Genomic DNA, 25,310 nt, shown 5'->3' on the forward strand with positions numbered 1-25,310 from the left:
ACTTTAATTTTTCAGTGTAATTGTGTAAGCTTAACCAATTGAGATGTCTACAGTGTTGGTCATTGTTTCTGCGGCTTAATCATTAGTCCTCTACAATGAGGGCATGAACAAGATGAAGTTTTCCCTCACAAACTGATGTGGATGGTCAGCTGCTGGCTTCATCTTCAACATTGTGCTGTCCCTTCTTAAAATGAGTTACCCATTTGTAAACTGCTGATTTCTTTGGGGCATTGTCCTCATGAACTTTTCATAAAGCATCAGTGATTTCACCATTCTTCTACCCAAGCTTCACAACAAATTTGATGTTTGTTACTTCAATTTTAGCGGAATTCATGTTGCTGTAATAGGGGCTCTCTTCAAGCTAATAGATTTCTTATCCTTAGTACCTCAAACTAAATTCCATTCAGACATATTATAACAAGTTAGTACGAGCTTATTTTGGTGCAAAACAACCGAAAAAACTTTTTAAATCCATGCATAGTTTTTTCACTATATGCATTTTCCGTGAACTTTTTGAAGACCCACTTCATGTTTATAACAGTTGTTTTAAAGACTTTGCTATTTGCAACAAGTGGGTCATCTGTAACCTGCTTCTATTGATTTTTTTCCTCATTATGAATCAAAATTTCTTGCTTCTTAACAATTCTCAATTATTAAGTATAAAAGGATAGTAAATATTCAAGTGGAATTTTTTTTTTTTTTTTTAATTTGCTTTGCCTTGTTTATATCCCTGGAAGGTAAGCCCTTTCCTCTGTCTGGCAGTTTGAGTGAGCAGCTTATCATTAATTGTTGCCATGGAATTAAATTGATCTAGGCAAGGCCACAGTTTTAATTAGATCGAGTTCACTTGTAATTAACCCAACCCTCAACTTCCCTCACCACAACTACCTTTTTAAAATTTATAATTTATGTATTTTTATTTTTATTTTTTACTTTTTATTTTCCTTCCACAAATCATGTCAAACACAACCGCCTTTTAAATCTTATCAATGTTTGATGTAGGAAGGGGTGGGGCTGCAGTTTTAGTGTTTTTGGTTTACTTTTAAATTAAAATCTCAGAATCCAACTCTTATGAACTACGTGGTACCATACAATTTGTCTCTGCTTTGAAATCCCTTCTTTGTGCCACTTTCTCAGCAAAATTCTAGAAAGGGATAGGAATCGTACAAAGCAATTTGTTCTTGCATTGGGGGCTCTTCTAAATTCCAGTCTGTCCAGCCAGCCCATCTTTCATGCAAATTTTATTCAATTTGTCCTTTTTCTACAAAATCTTTGTTAATGGCAGGCCGTCCCTTCTCTTGAGCTGTACCATAGACTAGCTTCCTGCTCAAGGTCTGGGAGTAGGCACTCTGCTTACCTACAAAGAGCTCATTTCTAGATTGAATTCAGTCCACCAAACGTTTCTTACATGCACTATAAAAAGGTAGAATTTTTATTTTGTCCATGGTTTTCCTATTGTTTCCATGGAATGAGAGGGCCTTTGTATACTTTCACATCATCATCAATAGAAGGAAGTCTCAAAAGCCAACATGGTCTTGATACTCATTTGTTATCAGGTAGCCTAAGGTTAAAACACAAAGACACTGATTCAGACTTAACGGGAGATAAGACCATGAACAAGACACCAATGTAGGATTTCTAAAGACGTAGACATAAGACCAATCAAGCGTGACATCTCAAAAGAAGGAGAAACGTTTCTACAGAGAAGGAGCAGGAAAGAAAGAAAAGAAAGAGGATACAAAATCAAGTTTTTAGCTCTTGGCAACCTCATGTTCTGTCTCCTTTCTTCCTTCTATGTGCAACTAATATGTGACAGGTGTATAGTTTTGAACGTGTAGTAAGTACATATTGCAGGAAGATTTACTCACTAAAAAATTGAAAGTACTATGGTTTAATCTTGAGAAATAAAATATAGGCCGGGCGCGGTGGCTCAAGCCTGTAAATCCCAGCACTTTGGGAGGCCGAGGCGGGTGGATCACGAGGTCAAGAGATCGAGACCATCCTGGTCAACATGGTGAAACCCCCGTCTCTACTAAAAATACAAAAAATTAGCTGGGCATGGTGGCGCGTGCCTGTAATTCCAGCTACTCAGGACGCTGAGGCAGGAGAATTGCCTGAACCCAGGAGGCAGAGGTTGTGGTGAGCCGAGATCGCGCCATTGCACTCCAGCCTGGGTAACAAGAGCGAAACTCCGTCTCAAAAAAAAAAAAAAAAAAAAAAAGAGAGAGAAATAAAATATAATTAATTTTGGAGGTGGTCGCACAGAGCTGGAACAGGAGACATGGCGGAGAGAAGGGAGGAGGAGGAGGTGAAGGAGGAGGAGGAGGTGGAGAAGATTCCAAACCGGTGAGATCGTCAGTATTTAAACAGACCACATCATGCATGAGTACAAGCTAGTGATCCTTGGTTCAGGAGGTGGTGGGAAGTCTGCTCTGATGGTTCAGTTTGTTCAGGGAATTTTTGTTGGAAATTATGACCTAACCATAGAAGACTCCTACAGAAAGTTAAGTTGAAGTCGATTGCCAACAGTGTATGCTCGAAATCCTGGATACTGCAGAAACAGAGCAATTTGCAGCAATGAGGGATTTGTATTTAAAAAATGGCCAGGGTTTTGCACTAGCATATTCTATTACAGCTCAGTCCACGTTTAACAACTTACAGGACCTGAGGGAATAGATTGTACGGGTTAAGGACACAGAAGATGTTCTAATGATTTTGGTTGGCAATAAATGTGACCTGGAAGATGAGTGAGTAGTTGCAAAGAACAGGGCCAGAATTTAGCAAGACAGTGGTGTAACTGTGCCTTTTCAGAATCTTCTGCAAAGTCAAAGATCAATATTAATGAGATATTTTACGACCTGGTCAGACAGATAAATAGAAAAACACCAGTGGAAAAGAAGAATCCTAAAAAGAAATCATGTCTGCTGCTCTAAGCCCACAGTAGCAGCAGCTTTGAGCCAGATTACAGGAATGAAGAACTGTTGCCTAATTGGAAAGTGCCGGCATTCCAGACTTCGGAAAATAAACCTGAAGAGGCTTCTCCTGTTTTATATATTATGCGAAGAATTTAGAACTCATATTGGTTTGCACAAGTATCCTGGAGAAAAAAATTGCTCTGTGTATATTTCTTGGAAAATAAGACAATAGTATTTCTCCTTTGCAATAGCAGTTATAACAGATGTGAAAATATACTTTAATAGGATTATACAAGAAATCATGGATGCATTTCGAATGTTAGATATTGCTGCTATAATCAAATGATTTTATATTGACCTTTTTATCATGATTCCTCCCTATCAAGCACTAAAAAGTTGAACCATTATACTTTATATCTGTAATGATATTATGAAATGTCCCCTCAAACATTCCAGCTGATAATTTTTTGAGTCATTGACTTCATTTTATATTTAAAAAATTATGGAATATCATCTGTTGTTATATTCTAATTAAAACTGTGCATAATGCTTTGGAAAAATGGGTCTTTTATGGAAAAAAACTGGGATAACTGATTTCTATGGTTTTCAAAGCTGTAATATATAATATACTAAACCAACAAAAAATAATTTTGGAAATTTCATTATTTTTGATACTTCTTTGGTCCCAAATAACTGTCCAGTTCACTGTATCTACACAAAGACACTCAACTACAATTACTCTTGAACAATATGGGTTCAAACTGTGCATGCCCACTTATATGTAGATTTCTGAGAATAAATGCACTGAAAACTTTTGGAGATTTTTGACAATTTGAAAAAACCAGCAGATGAACTGCATAGCCTAGAAATATTTTTAAAACTATGAAAAAGTTAGGTATGTCACGAATGCATAAATATATGTAGATACTAGTCTATTTTATCATTTACTACCATAAAATATACACAAATCTATTCTAAAAAGTTAAGACTTATCAAAACGTACACAAACACGGATTATACATGGTAGCATTTGCAGTTGATGAAAGAAAAACTTCAGCCAAATTAAATTTAAAGGAGTTTAATTGAGCAATGAAGGATTTGCGAATCATGCAGCCCCCTGAATTACAGCAGATTCACAGAGACTCCAGGGATGCCTCGTGGGCAGAACAAATTTATAGACAAAAAAGTTAAAGTGACATTCAGGAATCAAAATTGAGATACAGAAACAGCAACATTGGTTACAGCTCAGCGTTTGACTTATTTGAATAGTTTGAACACTCAGCAGTCTATGAGTGTATGAAGTATGGCCACTAGGATTGGCCAACATTGAGCTATTGTTATGGGTGCATACTATTAAGTTAGGTGTTCAATTTTGTCTGACTACTAAGCTAGGATACAGTTCATCCAGAAGGACTCAAATATAGAAGTTTGGAGTCCTTCTCAGGCAGTATTTAATTTGCTTCAGCGATTTTTCCCTTTTGAGCATTTTCTCGATTTTGAGAGATTGACCAAAATCTTAGTCACTGATGTGGCTATCACTATTGTAAATGGACTTATATGGTTTTGAAACCCACTGGAAAACAGTAGAACAGTGGGTTTTTCAAGGAGGGAATAAGGACTCAGCAGAGAGAGGGTCCCTCCTTAAGCCGGAACATCCTGTTTTCAGGAGAAAAAACAAAATCTGGTCTGTTCTAGGATTTATGTGTTTTCCTGAAGCCTTAGTTTGATTATGTCACATTTAGCATGAGTGCCTCCATTTTAGTTTGGTTTGGTTTGTTGGGACCTAGTGCATAAGCTCAGTCCAAAATAATGGCCCCTCATAATTTTGTTTAAAAAAATTCTCCCTTTCTGGCCAGGTTCTCACTTAGGTACCTATCTGAGCAGTTTTTTATTTTTTCTTTACATTCAAACTGTTACTGGAGAGCAGGTCTGTGGTTGTTTCTTTTCTTTCCTTTTCTTTTTTTTCTGAGAATATACCAAGTAAGGAGAGCAGGTTTTTAATGCAGATGAATGTGCTCTATTCTGTGGGGAGTGGTATAGTGTGTGTTGAGGGGGGGAATGCCACAAAAGACATATATTAGTAAGGAAGAGAAGCTAGCACCAGGATTTAAGGCTGAAAGGGATAAATAACTCTACCATTTTGTGGAACTCCAGTTGAGTTTGTGATCACAACTGCCCTTATCTATAAATCTGCTAACTCTTGAGCCTTGAAGGGAAAAGATAAACACCAGCAGCCAGTCTTCTGATTGTACAACAAGAAGGTCTGGGCAAGAACAGTTTTCCTGGATTAGTTTAATCAATACTCTGTCATTAAGTCAGAAAATACCTTGCCAGTAAGGGACTGCCTTTTAAAGTTCTTTTCATATTGGACAGTGCCCCTGGCCACCCAGAGCCCCATGAGTTAACCATCAAAAGCACTAAAATGGTATACTTGTCCCCCAAACATGTTTCTAATTCAGCCTATAGATCAGGGGCTCATAAGGACCTTTAAGGCTCATTATACACGTACTGTATGGAAAGGATTCTCAATGCTATGGAAGAGAACTCCAAGAGAGGGCCATCATGAAAGTCTCGAAGGATTACACCATTAAAGATGCCATCATTGTTGCAGAAAAAGTGGCGAAAGCCATTAAGCCTGAGACAATAAATTCTGCTTGAGAAAACTGTGTTCAAAGGTTGTGTGTGACTTCACGGGATTTCTGACAGAGCTAATCAAGGAAATTATGAAAGATATTGTGGATATGGCCAAAAGAAAAAAAGGTGTGGGATAAAGGATTTCAAGCAATAGATCTCACCAAAATTCAAGAGTAGACACCACGCTAGAGGAATTAACAGATGACCCAATGGAGAAGAATACTTCTAAGCCAGGATCAAACAATGAGGAAGAGGACGCAGAAGCAGCAGTGCCAGCAAACAAGCCGACATTAGACAGTCTGGCAGAAGAATTCTGACTATTCAGGACTAGTGTTGACTTCTTTTATGACATGGACCCTTCTGTAGTATGATACAGGCACTAAAACTAAAACAAATGGTAGAAGTAAGAAGGGGTACCATAGAGAAACAAGAAAAAAGTCAGACAAAAATTAAATATGTTTCTGAAAAGTTACACTGACTGCCTGTCTCTTCCACCTTCCCTTCGACCTCTTGTATCTCTTCTTCGTGAAAAGAAGCTGTGCATCAAACATAAAGTTGTTAGCAGTGGTGGTTTATGAGAATTTTTCAAGAGCTAAAAGCGTATGCTTATCAATAGACCGTGCAGCTGGCGGGAGTGGGCTTAGCAAGGAGCCTGCAAGTCTGGTTACATTCCAGTGCTTCAGGGGAGTATTATGTCCTTAGGCACTATGTTTAGAATATCAGAGCTTAGGTCACTCTGTTTCTGGGAACATGCTGATAGTAGAGGGGCCTTCCTCCCCAGAGGCCTCCATGGTCTTCTACAGTTTAAAGTGGAAGTGATTTAAGGTGTTCCTGATTTCTTTTATACATTACTTATAACCAGTTTATATAGGCACACTGTAAACCCTTTCTCCATTGCTGCTTCCTCCAACATAGAATACGTGTTAATCAACTGTGTTGTTGGTAAGGCTTCCAGTCAACAGCAGGCTATTAGTAGTTGAGTTTAGGGGTGTGAAAAGTTATGCATGGACTTTTGACCATTTGAGGGGACAGCACCCCAAACCCCTACATTGCTCAAGGGTCAACTATATTCAGTATTACGTAAGTATATATGGGAAATGATCAGGAGGATTGTTTAATGAGTGATTCTAGAGGCCCAGATTTCCTAGGAATAAGCTAGCTGGCATGAAGACTCCTCTCAGTTGGAAAAGCTTTACACATTCTCCAGGTCTCAGGGCTAGCGTCCCCAGCATTCCCAGCACTCCCCAAAACAGCTGGGTCAAACTGCTTAGCTTCTGGGCCCAAATATCCATTTCCATCACCATTCCCAGACAACCTCTCCCATACACACATTACGCAATCACTCTTCTCCTTATTAACCAGGATGAGGACCCTCCACAAGAAAAAGTCCTGTTAAATCTAGCTCAGCTCCACCTAAGCATGCCTCTGCACCTGCCGTCCCTCATGTGCAGGAGTCACTGTCTTTTCCAAGTGACACTTGCTGGCTTTTACCTCAGTTTACTAATTCACTGAGTGAAATAGGGAAAAATCACTTCCTCTCCTTCTGAGCCAGTTTCTCCTTCTGCAGAATAGATTTGATAGTCTAAAAATCTCTTTCAGCTTTAATTTTTATCAAATGCTTTTTGTGTCCCTAATAAGGTGTGATCATAATCATGTTTCATGATGATATCATGGAATCATACATAATTATATTTATAAAGTTATACTATTTTATGTATTCATATATTATATAATTATATATTATTGTATCATATATAAATATAATTATACATTAACATAATATTTAATATAACTCAGTATTATATCTCTTCCACCTTCCCTTCAACCTTTGACTTGATATAATTAATAATATATAATTAATATATAATTGATTATATTAAATATTAAATAATATATAATTAACTAAGTATGCTATAATTAATATAAAATTTATGTTAAAATATGATTATATATAATACATAATTATATATTGTGATTATTTTATATAACTATAATTATATAAATTTAATTGCTACAATTTTTTAGCCTCCTTCCATATGTCAAAACATTTTTTCTCTTTCACATCCCCCACCACCATTTGCCTAATAATAGTAATTCATTCTTCAAGCTTGTCTGAGGTTGGTCGTCAATTTCTTCAGAAAGCCTACTCCAACTTTTCTTAGCCTGAGATAGATGCCCCTACTGTTCTCTCAGAGTTCCCTGTATTTTCCCTGTTACAACACTTATTACGTTACATTGGAATTGCTTGTTTAGTTGTTGATTACTCCAAAAAAGAGTAAAAACTCCATGAAAAGAGGGTGATCAGTTGCTTTGTTGCTCTGTATATTGCCAGCACCCAGAAGAGTGTCTGGCACATAGTAGGCACACAATAGATTAAATAATTAATGCTAGGCCCTTTAAATTAAAAAAAAAACTAGCACAGTAATACAACACCAATGTTAACTCAAGGAAGTTAGTTGCACTTCCTTTCTTCAACTTAGCTATAAAAAGGAGGACAAAAACTCGAGTGAAACTGACTGTGCTGGAACAGTGCTGTGCTTTTCCACAGATTAGACCCCAAGAGAGATGGCTCAACACCACGTATGGATCTTGCTCCTTTGCCTGCAAACCTGTGAGTTCCAACCCTTGCTGATCCCCTCCTAGTTTTCCGTAAAGTTTTAAAACTTGCCCTTAAGAAAGACTGAACTGTTCTTTTGATGTTTGTAATAGAACTGCTGAGTCTCAGTATTTACTGTACTCAGCAGGATCCAACTGGCTGGGGAAAGACTTAAAATCCAAACCTAAGTGGTTTTCAGCTTTAAAGTCTAGATTTCTGAATTTTATCTGGTTTTGGAGAGCTCAGTTTCCAAAGGTTTGAAGCAAATCCTTCTCAGAGGAGCCAGAACGTGGTAAACTCACCCACAAAGCCTGGCAAAGGAAAGATCATCGAAAAGCTTGAATGACTTAAAAGCAGTTTCTTCTTGGCATTCAATTGTGGTGGTTTTTGAGACAGAGATGTCTTTCTTAATTATAGTTGATTGCTCCATCAGGTTAGAGTGATGCTTGACTCATTGTTATCCTTGGGTAGGTCTCATCTCTATAAACTCCCTTTATTTTCAAAATACAGTTGGAGACATGACGCTGCTTTTATCCTTCCGAAACTCTAAAACAAATGAGGAAGAGATTACTATCCCATTTTACACAGTCTCAAAAGAATAGTTGGAAAACTTGAATTAAAAACCCTATTTTTCTTACTTACGGCATAACAGTAAACTAAAAGAACAACCTGAATATTGATTGTTATTAGTACAAAGAAAACTGTGTAACATTAACACAGGTCAAATCAAATTTTTGGAGCCTCTGTGGGCTGCTCTAGAATGGCAAACAGAAAATGCAACTAGGTGAGGAAAAGTTGGTACTGGGAATGTCCTTAATCTTCCAGAGAGAGACTAGACAAGGTGGCATTTGATACCACTCAATTTTCAAAACATTTTACAATATTTTATGCCTACATTCTTATGTTACCCATATGAAAACCATTGAGATGGGAAAGATAGATATTATTCATTACATTATGCAAGAAAAATAAAGCAAGATTTAGAGGTTAAAAAATTCACGTGAAATTTCAATATCTAAATTGGTAGAGGTGGAAATAGACGTTGGTTTTTCTAATCTTAAGGTGAATCCCAATCTCATTGGTTCTTCTTTCTTCCACCTGACCTCCTCACTCATTGTTTTCAAATTCTTGATGCAAAAGGTTAATACCTGCTAAGATAAAAGGTAGCTCTAGGATACACTTCTTTTATCTACTAAAACTGAAATAAATTGTCAAATCGGCTAGTAGTGAATTATTTTGTTTATGAGTTTTGTGACCCTGAGTAAGTTATATTCCTCCTCTGACTTTTGTTTCAGCTTCAAAATGGGGAAGGTATTAATGTAGTAGAATTGTTTTGAGAATCAAAATGATGATAATGATAATACACATACAACACTTGGCATAGTAGCTGAATATATCGTTTAACAGACGTTAGCTAAGGCTGCTGTTTTTCACCCTCACTTTCCACGCATTCTGAGGAAGAGCCGTGGCTTTACTGCACGGAGATCCTGGGCAGGACTCCTCTGTCTGGGAATGGTCCAAGGAACATAAACAGGAGAAAAGGTGGTGGGAGTTTGAGTTTACGTGTTGGTTGTTGGAATTCTGGAAAAGGAGACTAGTAATGAGATAGCCATTTAATCAAGGATCCATGAAAGAGGGAATGGGAGTTTTCTTTGTTTGTTTTTGTTTTTTAATGAAAGTAAAGCCAGGAATACTTTTTACATACTGTCCACTTTTACCGAATTATCTGTTTGCCTGTTAAGGATTATTCTGCAAACCTTTTCTGAGCACAAAAATAACCCTGAATTCCTCCTGCTGCTGTTTCTGTTAGAGGGAGTCCTTTATATTCAGTATTAGGCTTCGGAGTCTACATTTTATGCATTTTCCTGGAATTCAGAGCCGTTGAAGAGGCTGAGAAGCAGTGGAGAGATGCAGGGAGAAATCCCCGTTTCCCCCCAGAAATCACCAACATAAGGGAAGTCTGAGTGTGCAAACTCATGACTGTTCCATGTTGGAAAAGTTTTCTGAGTCAAAATTCACAGTCTTATGCTCTGATCTCAACTTTCTAATCATGATTTTGGAAACACCATGACTCTGACTGTCTCTCCACATACCGTAGGAGACACTCCCACTCTGGGGGTAGGAGATGGAGCAGTCTACAAGTTTTAATCCTTGCCCATCCCCTCTGCATATTCTGTCTCACACTCTTAATTCTTCCTTTTCTCTGCCCTGTTCTTATTTCTATTTCTTCAATTTCCTATCTTATCTCCCATCAATAATACTAATAAATAATCATTTATGCAGCAATCACTGCATATTCGGCATTACTCTAAGTAGTCTACAGTTATTATTTTGTTTAATCTTTACAACACCATGAGATACATACTATTAATATGTGCATATACAGACGAAAGCGTTGATACACAGAGTCTCAAAGGTCATTTAACAAAAAGTGAAGGAAGTAGAATTTAAACTTCCTTCACAGAAAGGAAGCATTCATACCCAGAGAGTCAAAGGTGAAATATACAGATAAAAGCATTGGTACACAGAGAGTCAAAGGTCATTTAACAAAAAGTGAGGCAAGTAGAATTTAAACTTCCTTCACAGAAAGGAGGCATTCATACACAGAGAGTCAAAGGTGAAATATACAGATAAAAGCATTGATGCACAGAGTCAAAGGTCATTTAACAAAAAGCGAAGGGAATAGAATTTAAACTTCAGTGTCCTTAGATTTAACCTCTGAATCATGCTGCATCCATCCACTTTGATGCTGAAGTGGAGTAAATTACTCTCCCTACTATTAATGTTGATCACATTTGGGAATTTGTCAGTGAAAAGTGATGATTTATTTATTTCCGGCAAGACAGGATTGTTGGGATAGAAGCTGCACCTGTCTCTATACCCGCCCACAGAGGAAGAAGGAGCTGCCGGCAGGTCCTTGCCAATAACAGAAATTTAGGCAGGCCAGTGAGGCAGAATACCCAAGCAAATAACCATCTCCAGACATGTTTCAAAGACCATTCATTTTAATATTATTCAAATGTGAGTTGAATTAGTTTCTTTAAACAAATAAAAGTCCAGTATCAACATAATCTCGATGGCCTATTGGATGTTGAACATAGTCGTGGGCATTTTGGCAGTGAAGACTTAAAAGTCCGAGAGGTGAGTGGGCCCACTGTGAATAACTGGACCCCTTTGTTGTAGTCAATGTTCAAGTACATGCTAATAGACGGCAGCAATGATAAAATGGTGGTTGGTGATGATCCCGTTTGCTTTGAGAGAGAGAGTGTGTGTTTGTGTGTATGTGTGTGTGTGTGTGTGTGTGTTCAAGGAACTGATTCAAGCTAACCTAAATCCCAATAAAGATGATTTAAAGTAAAAATTCCAGGGGAAAATAAGGTACTATTGCGTGGGGTGGTAGGTTCCTTTTTCTTAAAATCTCATGATCAAGGACTTTCCGTCACTTTGAAGAATGACACAAAACTCCTGGCTGTCCAACCCTGTGCTTCCCCTTTCCCTCTATGTCCCTTCACTCTGTGTGAGCAGTTATAATGAACTCTCTTTTGGGTGCCACATGCTAAAGCTACATCTGGTCACTCTCCCGGACCTGCAATACTCAGCGATGTTCCACCCCCACTTTTTGATTCTAGGAGGCAGTGGGTAGACAAGAGGAGGGGAAGTTTAGCTAGTCCCACACACACCAAACACACACACGCTCACACACACACACACACACACACCCGAAATGCTTATTTGGAGGATGCTAAGAAAGTAAGGGGGTGGAGGTATCTGTTAAGCAACAGTACACTCTTCCCCATTTCCACTCTTATTAATAGCTATTTGCTGACTTTAACATCTTCCCAATACCCCAACTCTTATTTTTCCCTTCGCAGTTGTCTGAGGTGTTAGTTTAGTCTCTTTGAAGATGTTAATTTGTTTTAAATAGCAAATACATATGGTGCCTAGTATACGCCAGGCACTATTTTTAAGATGTCTACAAATATTAACTCATTTAACCCTCATAATGTTTTTATGTGGTCAAATATTGTGCTACTATTACCTTCGCTAATGTGCTAATGTTACCTTCATTTTAAAGTTGAGGAAACTGAGGCACAGAGAGGTTACTGACTTTCTCTGCCATTGATCTGAAGTTCTTACATCGAGGGGTCTTCAAGATGAAGACAAGGCCTCTTGTCTTTCTTGACTTTCCCTAGGGTTTATGGCAGGATTCTAGCCCAGGCAGGCTAGTTCTCAATCACTAACTCACGGTGCCACACAGGCAACTCCACAAGGCAAGGCTCCCCTTGGGACCACTAGGCTCTTCCCCATTAGTACACACACTTGAGAGCACTCTCATGTCGTCTAATCCTCATAATTCCTCAAAGCGGCAGGATGGCTCTGTTTTATTTCTTTTACCAACTAGAACCCTGAGACTTAGCAAGTAAGTGATGTTCATGGTCATTTAGCTAGTAGACAGCAGACCCTTGACTCAAATGTGTTTCCTAATCCCTAGTTAATGACACTTTTACTAACTATGCTGTGGGTCCCCATTCTGTGAATCTAAAAAAATTTCTTCACAAACAGTATAGAATTTTGGAGTAGAAAGAAGTTACAGTTAGCCATCTGCCTCTTCTTAATAACCAGTTTAGATCCTTCATCTTTCATATCAAGACTCAGAGACCAGTAAAGAGTCCTCTCTTGCCCTTACTCTTTTTCTCGCTGTGATTTTCTGCCTTGTTTTCTGTTGTTGGAAAAGAATGATTGAGTCAGTTGCAAAAAAAAAAAAAAAAATTCTTGTGCAGTAGCACAATCACGGTTCACTGCAGCCTTGACCTCCCAGGCTTAAGTGATCCTCCTGTCTCAGCCTCCCAAGTAGCTGGAACTACAGGCACATATCACCACGCCTGACTAATTTTTTTTTTAATTCTCTTTTCTGTAGAGATGACATCTCATTATGTTGCCCAGGCTGGTGTTCCTTTTTTCAACAAACATTTAATAATCATTCATTAGTTGTTGGAGGAACAGTAGTGATTGAAACAAAGACTCTGCATTCTTGATAATTGCATCATAGTAGCAGTGTATTGAGGGGATAGGTTGGGAGACAATCAATAAATATGCACAGGCAATACTTTAGTGGTGCGATGAACAGAAGGGTAGCAAGGCAAGGCAACAGACAACGATGGGGTGGGGATTGCTATTTTAGGCACAGTGACCGGGAACGCTCTTCGTGATGAGATGATGTTGGGACAGAAACCTGAACAAAGTACGGGGCTGCTGAAGGGTGTAGTAGGAAAAGAAGAGAACAGCAGGTGCAAAAGCTCTAAGGCAAAGTGCCCCTGGCCTGTTTACAGAACAGAGGGAGCTGGTATTGATGGAGTGGGGGAGAAATAGGGGCAGATCCGGCAGAGCCTAGCAGTGACGGTAGAGGTTGTGAAAGGAGACTGGAGAGCTCCCCAAACTCCAAGGGTACACCATATTCACTTTTAATAGACTTTAAGGAGAACTACGGGATTTTAGGCCTAAATGCCCTCTCCATTATCATCAATATTTGACATTTCAAAATCACTTTGAATTCCACCCAAAACGTCAGTAAATTTCACTTGCCCAGCCTTGAAGAACTTTCTTCTCACCAGTTAAAAGCGTCATACCCCATCAATCTTTATACTATGTATGAGGTTTCTGATTCTTTTCTATTTGTTTGTTTGTTCAAATATTCTTCTTTTTCTCACAATCCCTATTGTCTTCTTTTAGTCAGTGGCTTTGGCAGCTACCTAACCATGAAATGTACATTTGTAAAGTCCACCCATATACCTGGGATTATCCGGGGAAACAGGATTATCATCTTATACACAGAAAGGTGTATTGCATGGGAAAGGCTGCCTCAGCCCGAGCCAGGAGGGGCAGGCCACCTCCAGAGAGCAGCTAGTCCTCAGTGCTCTCTTTCAACACTGGTCATCCTGCCCTCCGGGTCCTGGGCTCCCTCTTTGCCATAGCTACCTAAGAGTCACAGTGGACAGATTCTTCCATCTAAGCCTCCACCCCAGGGTTTCAGCCTTTTCTTGCCCTTGCTTCTCCTTTGTCCTACTCTTCCTATTTGAGTTCTGGCATAAGAAGGTCAGTAAATCACACTCTTTGGGAAAGGTTGAAAATGTGGGTTACCACTTCTTCACTGAGCTCCCAAGGCTACTTAGCGAACACTTGATCCCCTTCATCAATCTCTTGTCAACTCCCTATGATATTCCTTATAGTACCGTTTCCTCAAAATGTTCACATTCACCAAAATAATAGCAGCTACCATTTATATGTGCTAGGCAGTGTGCTAAGTGCTTTATCTTCACAATTACATTTAATAATTGTCCCACCGGGCATAGTGGCTCACACCTGTAATCCCAGAACTTTGGGAGGGCACGGCAGACAGATCACGAGGTCAGGAGTTCAGTACTGTTCTGGCCAACATGGTGAAACCCCATCTCTACTAAAAATACAAAAATTAGCCTGGCATGGTGGTGGGTGCCTGTAGTCCCAGCTACTCGGGAGCCTGAGGCAGAAGAATTGCTTGAACCCGGGAGGTAGAGGTTGCAGTGAGCCGAGATCACCCCATTGCACTCCAGCCTAGTGACAGAGAGAGCCTCCATCCCAAAATAAATGAATGAATGAATGAATAAATAAATAAATAAATAATTGTCCACACTTTACAGATGAGGCACCCGAGGAACAGTGAATTTCAATGATTTTCTCAAGATAACAAAGCTGGATTCAAAACCTGCACCCTTAGTCTGTATACCTCCTAGCTGGTCCCACTCTTGCCTCCTCACTCTTAGCAGCTAGTCTCCCCTTCTACATTACTGAAGAGGTGAAGGCCACCAAATGATTGTCTTGCATTTTATCCTATCTATTCCAAAATGTCCACTGTGTATTAAGCACCTTCTATGTGCCCTCACAACAGTTCTGTGAGGCAGGCATTCTTATAGCCTATCTTGTGGTCAAATTACATCAGGACCTCAGCAAATGTCAGGGATTGAACCTGAGCACAAGCCCACCTGGCTCAAGTCTGCAGTCACTCTACTTCACCAAGCAGCCTCTTTCTGTTACTAAAGCCCCACGTTTAATAGTATCTCAGAATACCTTCACTCTTTCACTCATCTTTTCCTTTTCCCTTTCCACTTCAGGTGAGGGTGTGACCATCCTCTGATTGGAAATTCCTGGCTTCCACCGCTTGCATTTTCCTTTCCACCTTTTGTTCCGTGACAAGCATTAGTGGCCTGTGTGTCTTGTGCTGTGCTTCATACCAGAGGTTTAAGGCAAGACCCCTGGACTCAAGTCATTCACGGTGTCCAGAACACAGACATGCAGACTGATGACCACCACACAATGTGGCAACTGCTATGAGAGGGAAACCTGGAGTTCCAGAAAGCCCATGAGCAGGAGCGTCTGACCTAGAGCAGGCCCACTGGAGACATCTCTCTCTGCTCACTCTCCCTAGCACCTGCCCCCCAACCCCCCTAGTCTCTTCTATTTTAAAACAAAATCAAATAAATTAGTTTTACCTGACCCTCTAGCTGTTGTTCTCTCTTATCTCCCTTCTTTCACTGTCAAGCTTTTCCTTCGCTTTACCACCTACTCTGTCAGTCCCCTAGACTCTGGCCTCCCACTGAGTTGTCTTACTTGTACTACATTCTCAAAGGCCATCAATAACCTCGTAACACGCAAACCCAGGGCCATTTTCAGTCTTCATTTCCATTGAACACTGAATCATTAGACATCAGTGGCAATCTCCTCCTCGAGACTCTTTCACCTTTCTGTGACATTGTCCACTATTGGTGCCCCTCCTGCACTCTTACTGCTTTGTCTATTCGGTTTCTTTTGATGATGCCTAGTCTATAAATGTGAGCACTCTCACAAGGCTCAGTCGTGGACTTCAGGCTGATTCTTCCTGAATGACCCTCCTCTTTCACCCACCCCATTTCTGTGGATGATCTCTGAACCCCTTGGATTTCAGTGTTACAGTAAGTACCAGAGACACTAAAGTAAGAATGGCTTAAGCAAGAAAGAAGTTTATTGCTTGCTCATGTAAAAAAAAGTCCAGAGTTGGCAGTTCACAGTTGGTAGAATAGTTCACAAGGTCACTGGGGTCTCTGACTTCTCTCTTCCTACTCCACCATCCTTAGAACTTGATGTCCTCCTCGTGACTCAGAATGTCTGTCTGAGATCCAGCTGTCATGGCCTTCTGGCCTACGAAAGCCAGGAAGAGATGAAAAGGGCAAATTTCCCTCTTTTTTTTTTTTTTTTTTTTGTTTGTTTTTTTTGAGACAGAGTCTCACTCTGTTGCCCAGGCTGGAGTGCACTGGTGTGATCTTGGCTCACTGCTACCTTGACCCCCTCGGGTTCAGGTGACCCTCCTACCTCAGACTTCTAGACATCTGGTACTACAGGTGTGCACCATCATTGCCCGGGTAATTTTTGTATTTTTTTTTGTAGATACAGGGTTTTGCCATGTTGGTCTCATACCAGCCCAGGCTGGTCTCGTACTCCTGGGCTCAAGCAATCCACCCACCTCGGCCTCCCAAAGTGTTGGGATCACAGGCATGAGCCACCGCACCAGGCTCCTCACTCTTCTTACAGTCAGAGAAGTCATATACAGCCCTTCCACTTTCATTCTGTTGGGCTGAACTTAGTCATATGACTAACATTAGCTAGAAAAAAGCAGGACAATATAGTCTATTTTGGGTGGCTATATGCCTAGGTAAAAATTAGTGATTCTATTACGAAGAATGAAGGTGGGAACAAATGTTGGAAAACAGCTAGCAGATTCTGTCACAGTGCCCCAAATAATACTTCAAGTCCATCCTCTCTCCTTATCTTCCATCTTTCCAACAACTTACTTATGTGGTCCACCATCACCTCAGATTTAATATTTTTAAGACTAAACTTGTCTTCCCCTTTGATTTCTTTCCATCATAAACTTTATGAGTTGTCCAACGCCATAAAGTAGAAACTCAAAATACATTGTTGAACAATTGAGTTCTAGTAGATGCCTCTTTATTTCTTGCCTTTCTTTGTGCTATCTGTCAAATCCAGCCCTTCCTTTTCATACCCATTATTGTTTCCTGGGTCGTGTCCAGAAGACTACGGTAGCCCCTAAATAGCCTCTCTGATCCAGCCTCTATTTCCTGTTTTTCTCCCCACACATCATTACTACATTACAACGACTAAAACATTATTTTAGTCTTCACCATCAAAAAACCTTAATAGCTCCCCTCTGCCTATGACGGAGACCTCAAACTCAAGGCTGTCACAAATCTAAACCTAGATTGTTATCTTCAGCCGTATCTACCCCCACTCTGTTATGGAAATCTATATTCATCCAGCTAACATCATAGGTTCTGCTTCTAAACTTTTATTCAGGATCTGAGGACCTGAGACACCCTTCTTTTCCCTTTCCATCCAGTAGAATTCTATTCACCTTTCAAAATCCTCCTCAAATTCTACTTTCTTTGAGATAGTTTTCCTAACCACTACAGCTCAGTGATCCTTCCCTTCTTAGAATTTCTACTGTAATCACTGTTTCTACCATTCATTTGAATTTATTATTCACTACCTCATATTGCAAAGGACAATTTCAAGTGTGTGTGTGTTTGTGTGTGTGTGTGTGTGTGTGTGTGTGTGTGTGTCTGTCTGTCTGTCTGTCTGTCTGTCTGTCTGTCTGTCTTAATTTCCCTAACTGGGTATCAAATTCCCCCAAAAAGGCAGAGAATCTGTCTTCGTCATAGACTGGCATAGTGCATTTCATGTTAAGTCCTTAAGATGTTTTTGTGCCGCAAGTTATCTCTGAAATTAGATTTTACTAAGGTCACTTCCAGTGGTAATATATTAGAGTCCCTTTGGCATCTAGAAACATGAATATTGGAATTGATTGATATGGAGGTTATTTCTTTTAAATCTTAAAGTCTTTTAAGAGCAGAATAAAGTTTATCCAGGGTACCTAAAACTGTGCTGCAGGCTTTACTTGAATTAGCTCTAAAAAAATGGCTCTTGATACATGCTCCAGTATGGCCCTGGCATCGCCAAGGCCGTCATAAGGATGGCTTAGGGTAGCCCCAAAGGGCTTGTACCAAACGTCAAGGTGATGATGAAGGTATGATGACTGTTACCATTATAAACTCCAGAAATAACTTTTATTTTGCCTTGATGATCAACAAAATACTTCTATTCCTATTACATCATTTGCTGCTCACCAAATAGGGCAAATACCTTAGTTACTATTTTCATTCTATGGATGAAGAAACTGAGGCTCATATTATGTCATTTCCTGCATAGTCAGAAAGGTTTTGTGACCTGGCCAGGTAAGGTGGCTCATGCCTGTAATCCCAGCATTTTGGGAGGCTGAGGCAGGCAGATCATTTGAGGTCAGGAGTTCGAGACAAGCCTGGCCAACATAGTGAAACTCCATCTCTACTAAAAGTACAAAAATTAGCTGGGCGTGATGGCATGCACGTGTAATTCCAGATACTTGGGAGGCTGAGGCAGGAGAATCGCCTGAACACGGGCGCAGAGGTTGCAGTGAGCTGAGACCACTCCACTGCACTCCAGCCTGGACGACAGTGAGAGAGTGAGACTTCGTCAAGAAAAAAAAAAGGAAGGTTTTGTGACCATGTTAAGATTGTCCAGCTCATAAGTAGAAGTACTTTTACCTACGCCTTCTGCCTCCCTATCTTTCCACAGCAGGCAATGGTTTTGCAGCTGCTTCTCTCAGAGCACAGTTGGAGTGTCTGAAGGTGGCAGAATCTTCATATTAAACATGTGCAACCCCTTTGCCTTTTTCAGCAAGCAAAGTTTTCTTGCCAATTACACCAGCAGCACCTATAACGGCTTCCCCCAGCTTTGCCTACCCACCACTTCCACCGCCTGATTGCCCTTAAATACTCCAGCATCACTTCCTGAATGACTTGCTACAGGAGACGAGACGTACTTTTAAAACTGCACCACACACCAACCACCGTGGCTGCTCGACTGCCCTAATGTGTCATCCTAAGCAATCTACCTACACACTTCCTGGGGTTTGGTGAGAGAACCCACCCAGATTATGAGTCTGTGGAATCTATGTTCTGTCTGTCTCCTCACACCTAATCTCTGAAGTGGCAGGCAATTAAGCACAAGGGCCTGACTTCAAAAAAGAATTGAGACATGGGAAATCTGGTACAGGGCTGGCTAGATAATGTGCAAGGCCCAGTGCAAAATGAAAATGGATGGCCCCTTGTTTAAATAGCATGTAGAATTTCGAGGTGGCAATGCAGCATTAAGTCCAGTTCAGCGTCCTTTTGAGCTCAGGGTTCGGTGCAACTGAATAGATCGAATGCTCCTGCCTGGAACATCCGGGGATTCAGGCTGGGACACTCCAAACACGTCTCTCCTAGAACCCATCAGCCCAGTAAAACAGTTTGTCTGGGGAGAATTAATGTTCTTGAATTTTGGCAAACCGTGACTCCTACCACCAAAGGCAGCATTAGCCTCTTTCTGACCCACCGCCCCCCACAATGGTTTATTTCTAGTGGTCTTACCATTTTGCACTCATAGTGTCGTATTATCTTTCATTTGTGTCCACATCTGTCTTATTTTCTGGGCTGTGAGCTCCTCATGGCTGCAAGGATATCCTGTTTATCCGTGTGTCCCTAACACGGCATCTGACACACAATTGGTACTTAAAAATGTTTGCAGATGAGGGTTCCCAATTACCCCCTAACTACTCCCACCCCACATACTCCCTGCCCTTCCCTGTTACATGTCTTGTTCTTAGCCAGCCCCAGCTAAGTCCTAAGGCCTTGTCCTGGTTATTACTCCTAGGGGGAAAAATCTCTGTTGGTCAGAAAGGAAAGAGGTTTACATCAGCTGTCTCTGGGGCTCTTTCAGTGGTTGCTGAGCTGAAAAGCAGAGGTGACCTTAATGAGTCAGCCCCATCAGCTTAAGAAATCCCTTTATTTTTGTGCCAATTCAAAGTGACTTGTATACTTCATGATCTTTATTCGTCCATATATCAAGACTTGGATAAACTTTAGGATCAACCTGAACCCACTTAGGTGGAAAACTGATGTCATGGTCATCAGAGCCTACATGTAGCCAGTACACACCAGAACCGCCCAACTAATTTGTTTATGGCTAACGCCATTTCCAATTGATCAGGGTCCATGTCATACCGGTTATTAAATACGTTGAATATCATCCATGCTTGCCCCAAACACTGTTTCTCACTGAAGAGCACTCATTGAGAATTACATGATAATGAAGAGGACGAGGAAGAGCAGAAAAACAATGTCTTGTAATTATATTGTCTCTCGTTTTACAAACTATGTATTAAATGAGTTTATTTTCAAAAGTGATAGTGGAGAAAAAAGGGAAGAGAAAATAAGCTTTTCATCTTCCCATGTTACGTTTTAAAAGTATTGATCCTTCAGCCTTCACTAGGAAATGTTCCCTGGATTCCCAGAACAGATCAAGTCCTCTTGCTGGTCTCTCTGAAATTACCATAATACTTAGATATTTTTTGTCTATCCATTTGTTTGTATGATTATCTGATCAACATTGGTATCTTCCTCTGATTGTAAGTTCCAAAGAGCAAGAATTGCATCTGTTTCTTCTTACCGTTGTATCCCCAGTCCCTTGTATCTTGTTTAAGAGCAGATGTCCAACAAACACTTATATTATAAATTAAATTAATAAATACCCACAATAGTATCTGGAACAAAACTGATCCTGAATAAATACACGCATTCATTCACAAATGTATGAATGAATAAACGAACTTTGCTTACTTCAGAAGTTGTTCCAAGAGAGTCTAGAAAACACAAGAGTAAATTCTATCAATTAATTCCGCAGATATTTACTAAGCACCTTCTGTGTGTCAGGCACTCTTCTAGAGACTAGGAATATAGAAGTAAACAGAAAAAGATCCCCAAAAATCACCAACTTGGGGAATATTTTCTCCAGAGCCTCCAAAGTACTCTGCCTGTATCTTCCAGGAAAAGGGACAAAGCTGTTACTTGCTTTTTGCAGAGATTACAGGAAAATAAAAAGCAATGACCCAAGACACGATATTCCAGGTTCTTGTTCCAGCTCTTCCAGCACTTGGCAATATGATCTTGGGAAAGAAATGCACCTGATATCTTAGACTTCATGGAGGCTTATGGCCTTCACCTCTTAAATGCCTTCTAGTTTGCGGTCTGTAAGTCTTGGTAAAAATATTTTTAATAAAATGGATCTCTAATGAGAAACTTAGTTTTTGAATGAGAATGCTTTAGAAAAATTAGTTGTTATAACATAGTAAATACACCTAGAGTAGAATGCCAAAAAAGCGGGGCGGGGGGCATCCTCAAGAAACTGGGTGAACTGCATTTGTGGCAACTCCTCAGGGAGCTCCAAGGCTAGAAAGATTGGTAACTGTAAAAGGGACAATGGTCAGATGGCTACAGTTTACTTTTTGCTTTCTCAGGGCCAGAAGCAGCTGGAGAAGACTCAGAAATCTTCACGGTGTTTGGGATTCTGGGAGAATCAGTCACTTTCCCTGTAAATATCCAAGAACCACAGCAAGTGAAAATCATTGCCTGGACTTCTGAAACATCTGTTGCTGTTGTAAACCCAGGAGACTCAGAAACAGCACCCACAGTTACTGTGACCCATAGAAATTATTATGATCGGATACATGTCTCAGATCCAAGCTGCAACCTGATCATTAGCAATCTGAGGATGGAAGATACAGGAGACTACAAAGCAGATATAAATACAGAGACTGCTCCCTTCACCATCACCAAGCGCTACAACCTGCAAGTCTATCGTAAGTCATGGGAAGATGGAGGGCTTGTGTTTTATTTATACTTTGCAAATTTACTCTCTGAAGCACATCTACATTTCTGATAATTGGGTCCCCTAAATTTTTTTATATCTATTAATACTGATACATTAATATATCAATACTTATGAAAGGATGTAGTCTAACTTCAGTTCTGGCTTTGTCAGTTTTTACCTATGTAATCTTCCATCAGCGGTTGGTCCCCTGGGGCTTGATTTTCTTTTTTGCATAATGTTAGTGATCATACTGCCCACTTCCCAGAGTTATCATGAGAATCAAGTGAGATAGCATATGCAAAGTGCTTTAAAAAAAACTTTTTATTTGGAGATAACGATAGATGCAAAGAAGGTACAAATAAATATACAGGGAGGTTCTGTGTACCCTTCACCCTGTGTTAACACCTTGCATAACTATAGCACAATATCAAAAACAGGAAATTGACATTAGCACAATTTATACAGCTATTTTGGTTTCACCATCTATGCATGCATTCATTTATGTGTGAGCATGTGTGTAGCTCTGTATGATTTAATCACATGGGCAGTTTTGTGTAACCACTACCATAACCAAGATTAACCATCACAAGATTCCCTCCTGCTCTCCCTTTATAGCCACACCTCCATCGTTCACTTCCTCAATCCCTGAAAAACACTACTTTGTTCATATCTACAACTATGCTATTTCACAAATGTTATGTAGATGGAATGAGGATTTACCTTTCTGAGGTTGGGTATTTTTCATTTAGCTGGAGATTCATCCAAACTCTTGTGTGTATTAATAGTTTATACCTTTTTACTGTGAGATAGTATTCCATGGTATGGATGAACTAGTTTGTTTAACCATTCACCTCTCGAGGAACATTTCCCGTTTGGGGCTATTACAAATAAAAAATGCTGTGACTATATGTGTACACATTTCTGCATGAAATAAGTTTTTATTTCTCTGGGATAAATGCTCAAGAATATAATTGTATGATAAATCCATTTACAGTTTTAAAAGAAATGGGCAAACTATTTTCAATTTGCCATTCTCCCAGGAATGTATGAGTGATCCAGTTTCTTTACATCCTCACCAGCATTTGGTGTTATTACTTCTCATTTTGGCCATTCTGATGGGTGTGCGGTGGTAACTCAGTTTAGTTTTAATTTGAATTTCTCTAGTTGCTATGCAAAGTGCTTTTGAAAGGTAAAATATGAGAACTATTTGTTATCATCATTATAATTGCCACGGTTCACTGGGAGATACGTGTGCTTTGGTGTGCAAGCTATCCCAAGTGTGGTCCGTGGACTGGCAGTGTCAGCGTCGACTGGGAGCTTTTTGGAAATGCAGATGTTCAGGTCCTGCCCCTGACCTTTGTGAATGAATGAAGTCCAGGAATCTGTGTTTAGTATTCTCTCTGGATTATTCCCATCTGTGCCAAAGTTTAAGAAGCACAGATGTGCCGGGTACGGTGGCTCAAGCCTGTAATCCCAGCACTTTGGGAGGCCGAGGCGGGTGGATCACAAGGTCAAGAGATCGAGACCATCCTGGTCAACATGGTGAAACCCCGTCTCTACTAAAGATACAAAAAATTAGCTGGGCATGGTGGCACGTGCCTGTAATCCCAGCTACTCAGGAGGCTGAGGCAGGAGAATTGCTTGAACCCAGGAGGCGGAGGTTACAGTGAGCCGAGATCGCGCCATTGCACTCCAGCCTGGGTAACAAGAGCGAAACTCCGTCTTAAAAAAAAAAAAAAAAAAAAAAGAAGCACAGATGTAGAGCTATCCTGTTCAGTATGGTAGCCTCTAGCCACATGCAACTCTTGAGCATCTGAAATGTGATGAGTCCAAATTGCGATGTGCTGTGGGTGTAAAATTCATACCAGATCTTGAAATCTTAGCACCCAAAAAAGAATATAAAATATCTCAATTGGTTTCTTTTTTTTTTTTTCTTTAATTTTTACTTTAAGTTCAGGGATACATGTGCAGGATGTGAAGGTTTGTTACATTGGTAAACATGTGCCATGGTGGTTTGCTGCACGGATCATCCCATCACCTAGGTATTAAGACCAACATCCATTAGCTAACCTTCCTGATCCTCTCTCTCTCCCAGCCCCCTCTACAACAGGCCCCAGTGTGTACTGTGCCCCTCCATGTGTCCATGTGTTCTCATCATTCGTCTCCCACTTATAAATGAGAACATGCAGTATTTGGTTTTCTGTTCCTGCATGAGTCTGCTGAGGATGATGGCTTCCAACTCCATCCATGTCCCTGAAAAGGACATGATCTTGTTGCTTTTTATGGCTGCATAGTATTCCATGGTGTGTATATACCACATTTTCTTTACCCAGTCTATCATTGATGGGCATTTGGGTTGATTCCATGTCTTAGCTATTGTGAATAGTGCTGCAGTGAACATATATGTGCATGTATCTTTATAATACAATGATTTGTATTCTTTTGGGTGTACATCCAATAATGGGTTTGCTGTAACAAATGGTATTTCTGCCTCTAGGTTTCTAAGGAATGACCACACTGTCTTCCATAATGATTGAACTAATTTACGCTCCCACCAACACTGTAAAAGCATGTCTTTTTCTCTGCAACCTTGCCAGCATCAGTTATTTCTTGACTTTATTAATAATTGCCATTCTGACTGGCCTGAGATAGTATCTCATAGTGGTTTTGATTTGCATTTCTCTAATCATCAGTGATGTTGAGCTTTTTTTCACTTGTTCGTTGGCTGCATGAATGTCTTCTTTTGAGAAGTGTCTGTTCATGTTTTTTGGCCACTTCTTAATGGGGCTGTTTGTTTTTTTTTTCTTTGTTTGTTTTTTCCTTAAATATTTATTTAAGTTCCTTGTGGACTCTAGATACCAGACCTTTGTCAGATTGATAGATTGCAAACATTTTCTCCCATTCTGTAGGTCGTCTGTTCACTCAGATGATAGTTTCTTTTGCTGTGCAGAAGCTCTTTAGTTTAGTCAGATCCCATTTGTCAACTGTTGCTTTTGTTGCAATTGCTTTTGACATTTTCATCATGAAATCTTTGCCCCTGCCTATTTCTTGAATGGTATTGCCCAGATTTTCTTATAAGAGTTTTATAGTTTGGGGCTTCACATTTAAGTCTTTAATCCACCTTGAATTAAATTTTGTATAAGGTGTAAGGAAGTGGTCTAGTTTAAATTTTCTGCATATGGCTAGCCAGTTCTCCCTGCACAGTTTATTAAATAGGGAATCCTTTTCCCACTGTTTTTGTCAGAGTTGTTAAAGATCAGATAATTGCAGGTGTGTGGCCTTACTTTTGAATTCTTTATTCTGTTCCACTGGTCGATGTGTCTGTTTTTGTACCAGTACCCTGCTGTTTT

At 40.0% G+C, this 25,310-nt stretch overlaps 1 protein-coding gene and 1 pseudogene across 3 annotated transcripts in view; both read left to right on the top strand.

Moving 5' to 3' along the window:
* Nucleotides 1-2,378: 2,378 nt before the first annotated feature.
* Nucleotides 2,379-3,027, top strand: LOC101040722 (ras-related protein Rap-1A pseudogene; annotated as a pseudogene).
* Nucleotides 3,028-8,030: 5,003 nt separating this feature from the next.
* Nucleotides 8,031-25,310, top strand: part of LOC120360166 (SLAM family member 5) — a 38,206-nt gene continuing 20,926 nt past the window's right edge. For all 3 annotated transcript variants that reach the window (XM_074390225.1, XM_074390226.1, XM_074390224.1), the window contains exons 1-2: nucleotides 8,031-8,160; nucleotides 21,608-21,949. In XM_074390225.1, the coding sequence (XP_074246326.1) occupies nucleotides 8,115-8,160; nucleotides 21,608-21,949 (388 nt within the window). In that variant the 5' untranslated portion in view covers nucleotides 8,031-8,114. The remainder of the gene's footprint in view (nucleotides 8,161-21,607; nucleotides 21,950-25,310) is intronic.

The sequence above is a fragment of the Saimiri boliviensis genome, chromosome 19 (genome assembly GCF_048565385.1).
Source record: "Saimiri boliviensis isolate mSaiBol1 chromosome 19, mSaiBol1.pri, whole genome shotgun sequence".
NCBI classification, from domain to species: Eukaryota; Metazoa; Chordata; class Mammalia; order Primates; family Cebidae; genus Saimiri; species Saimiri boliviensis.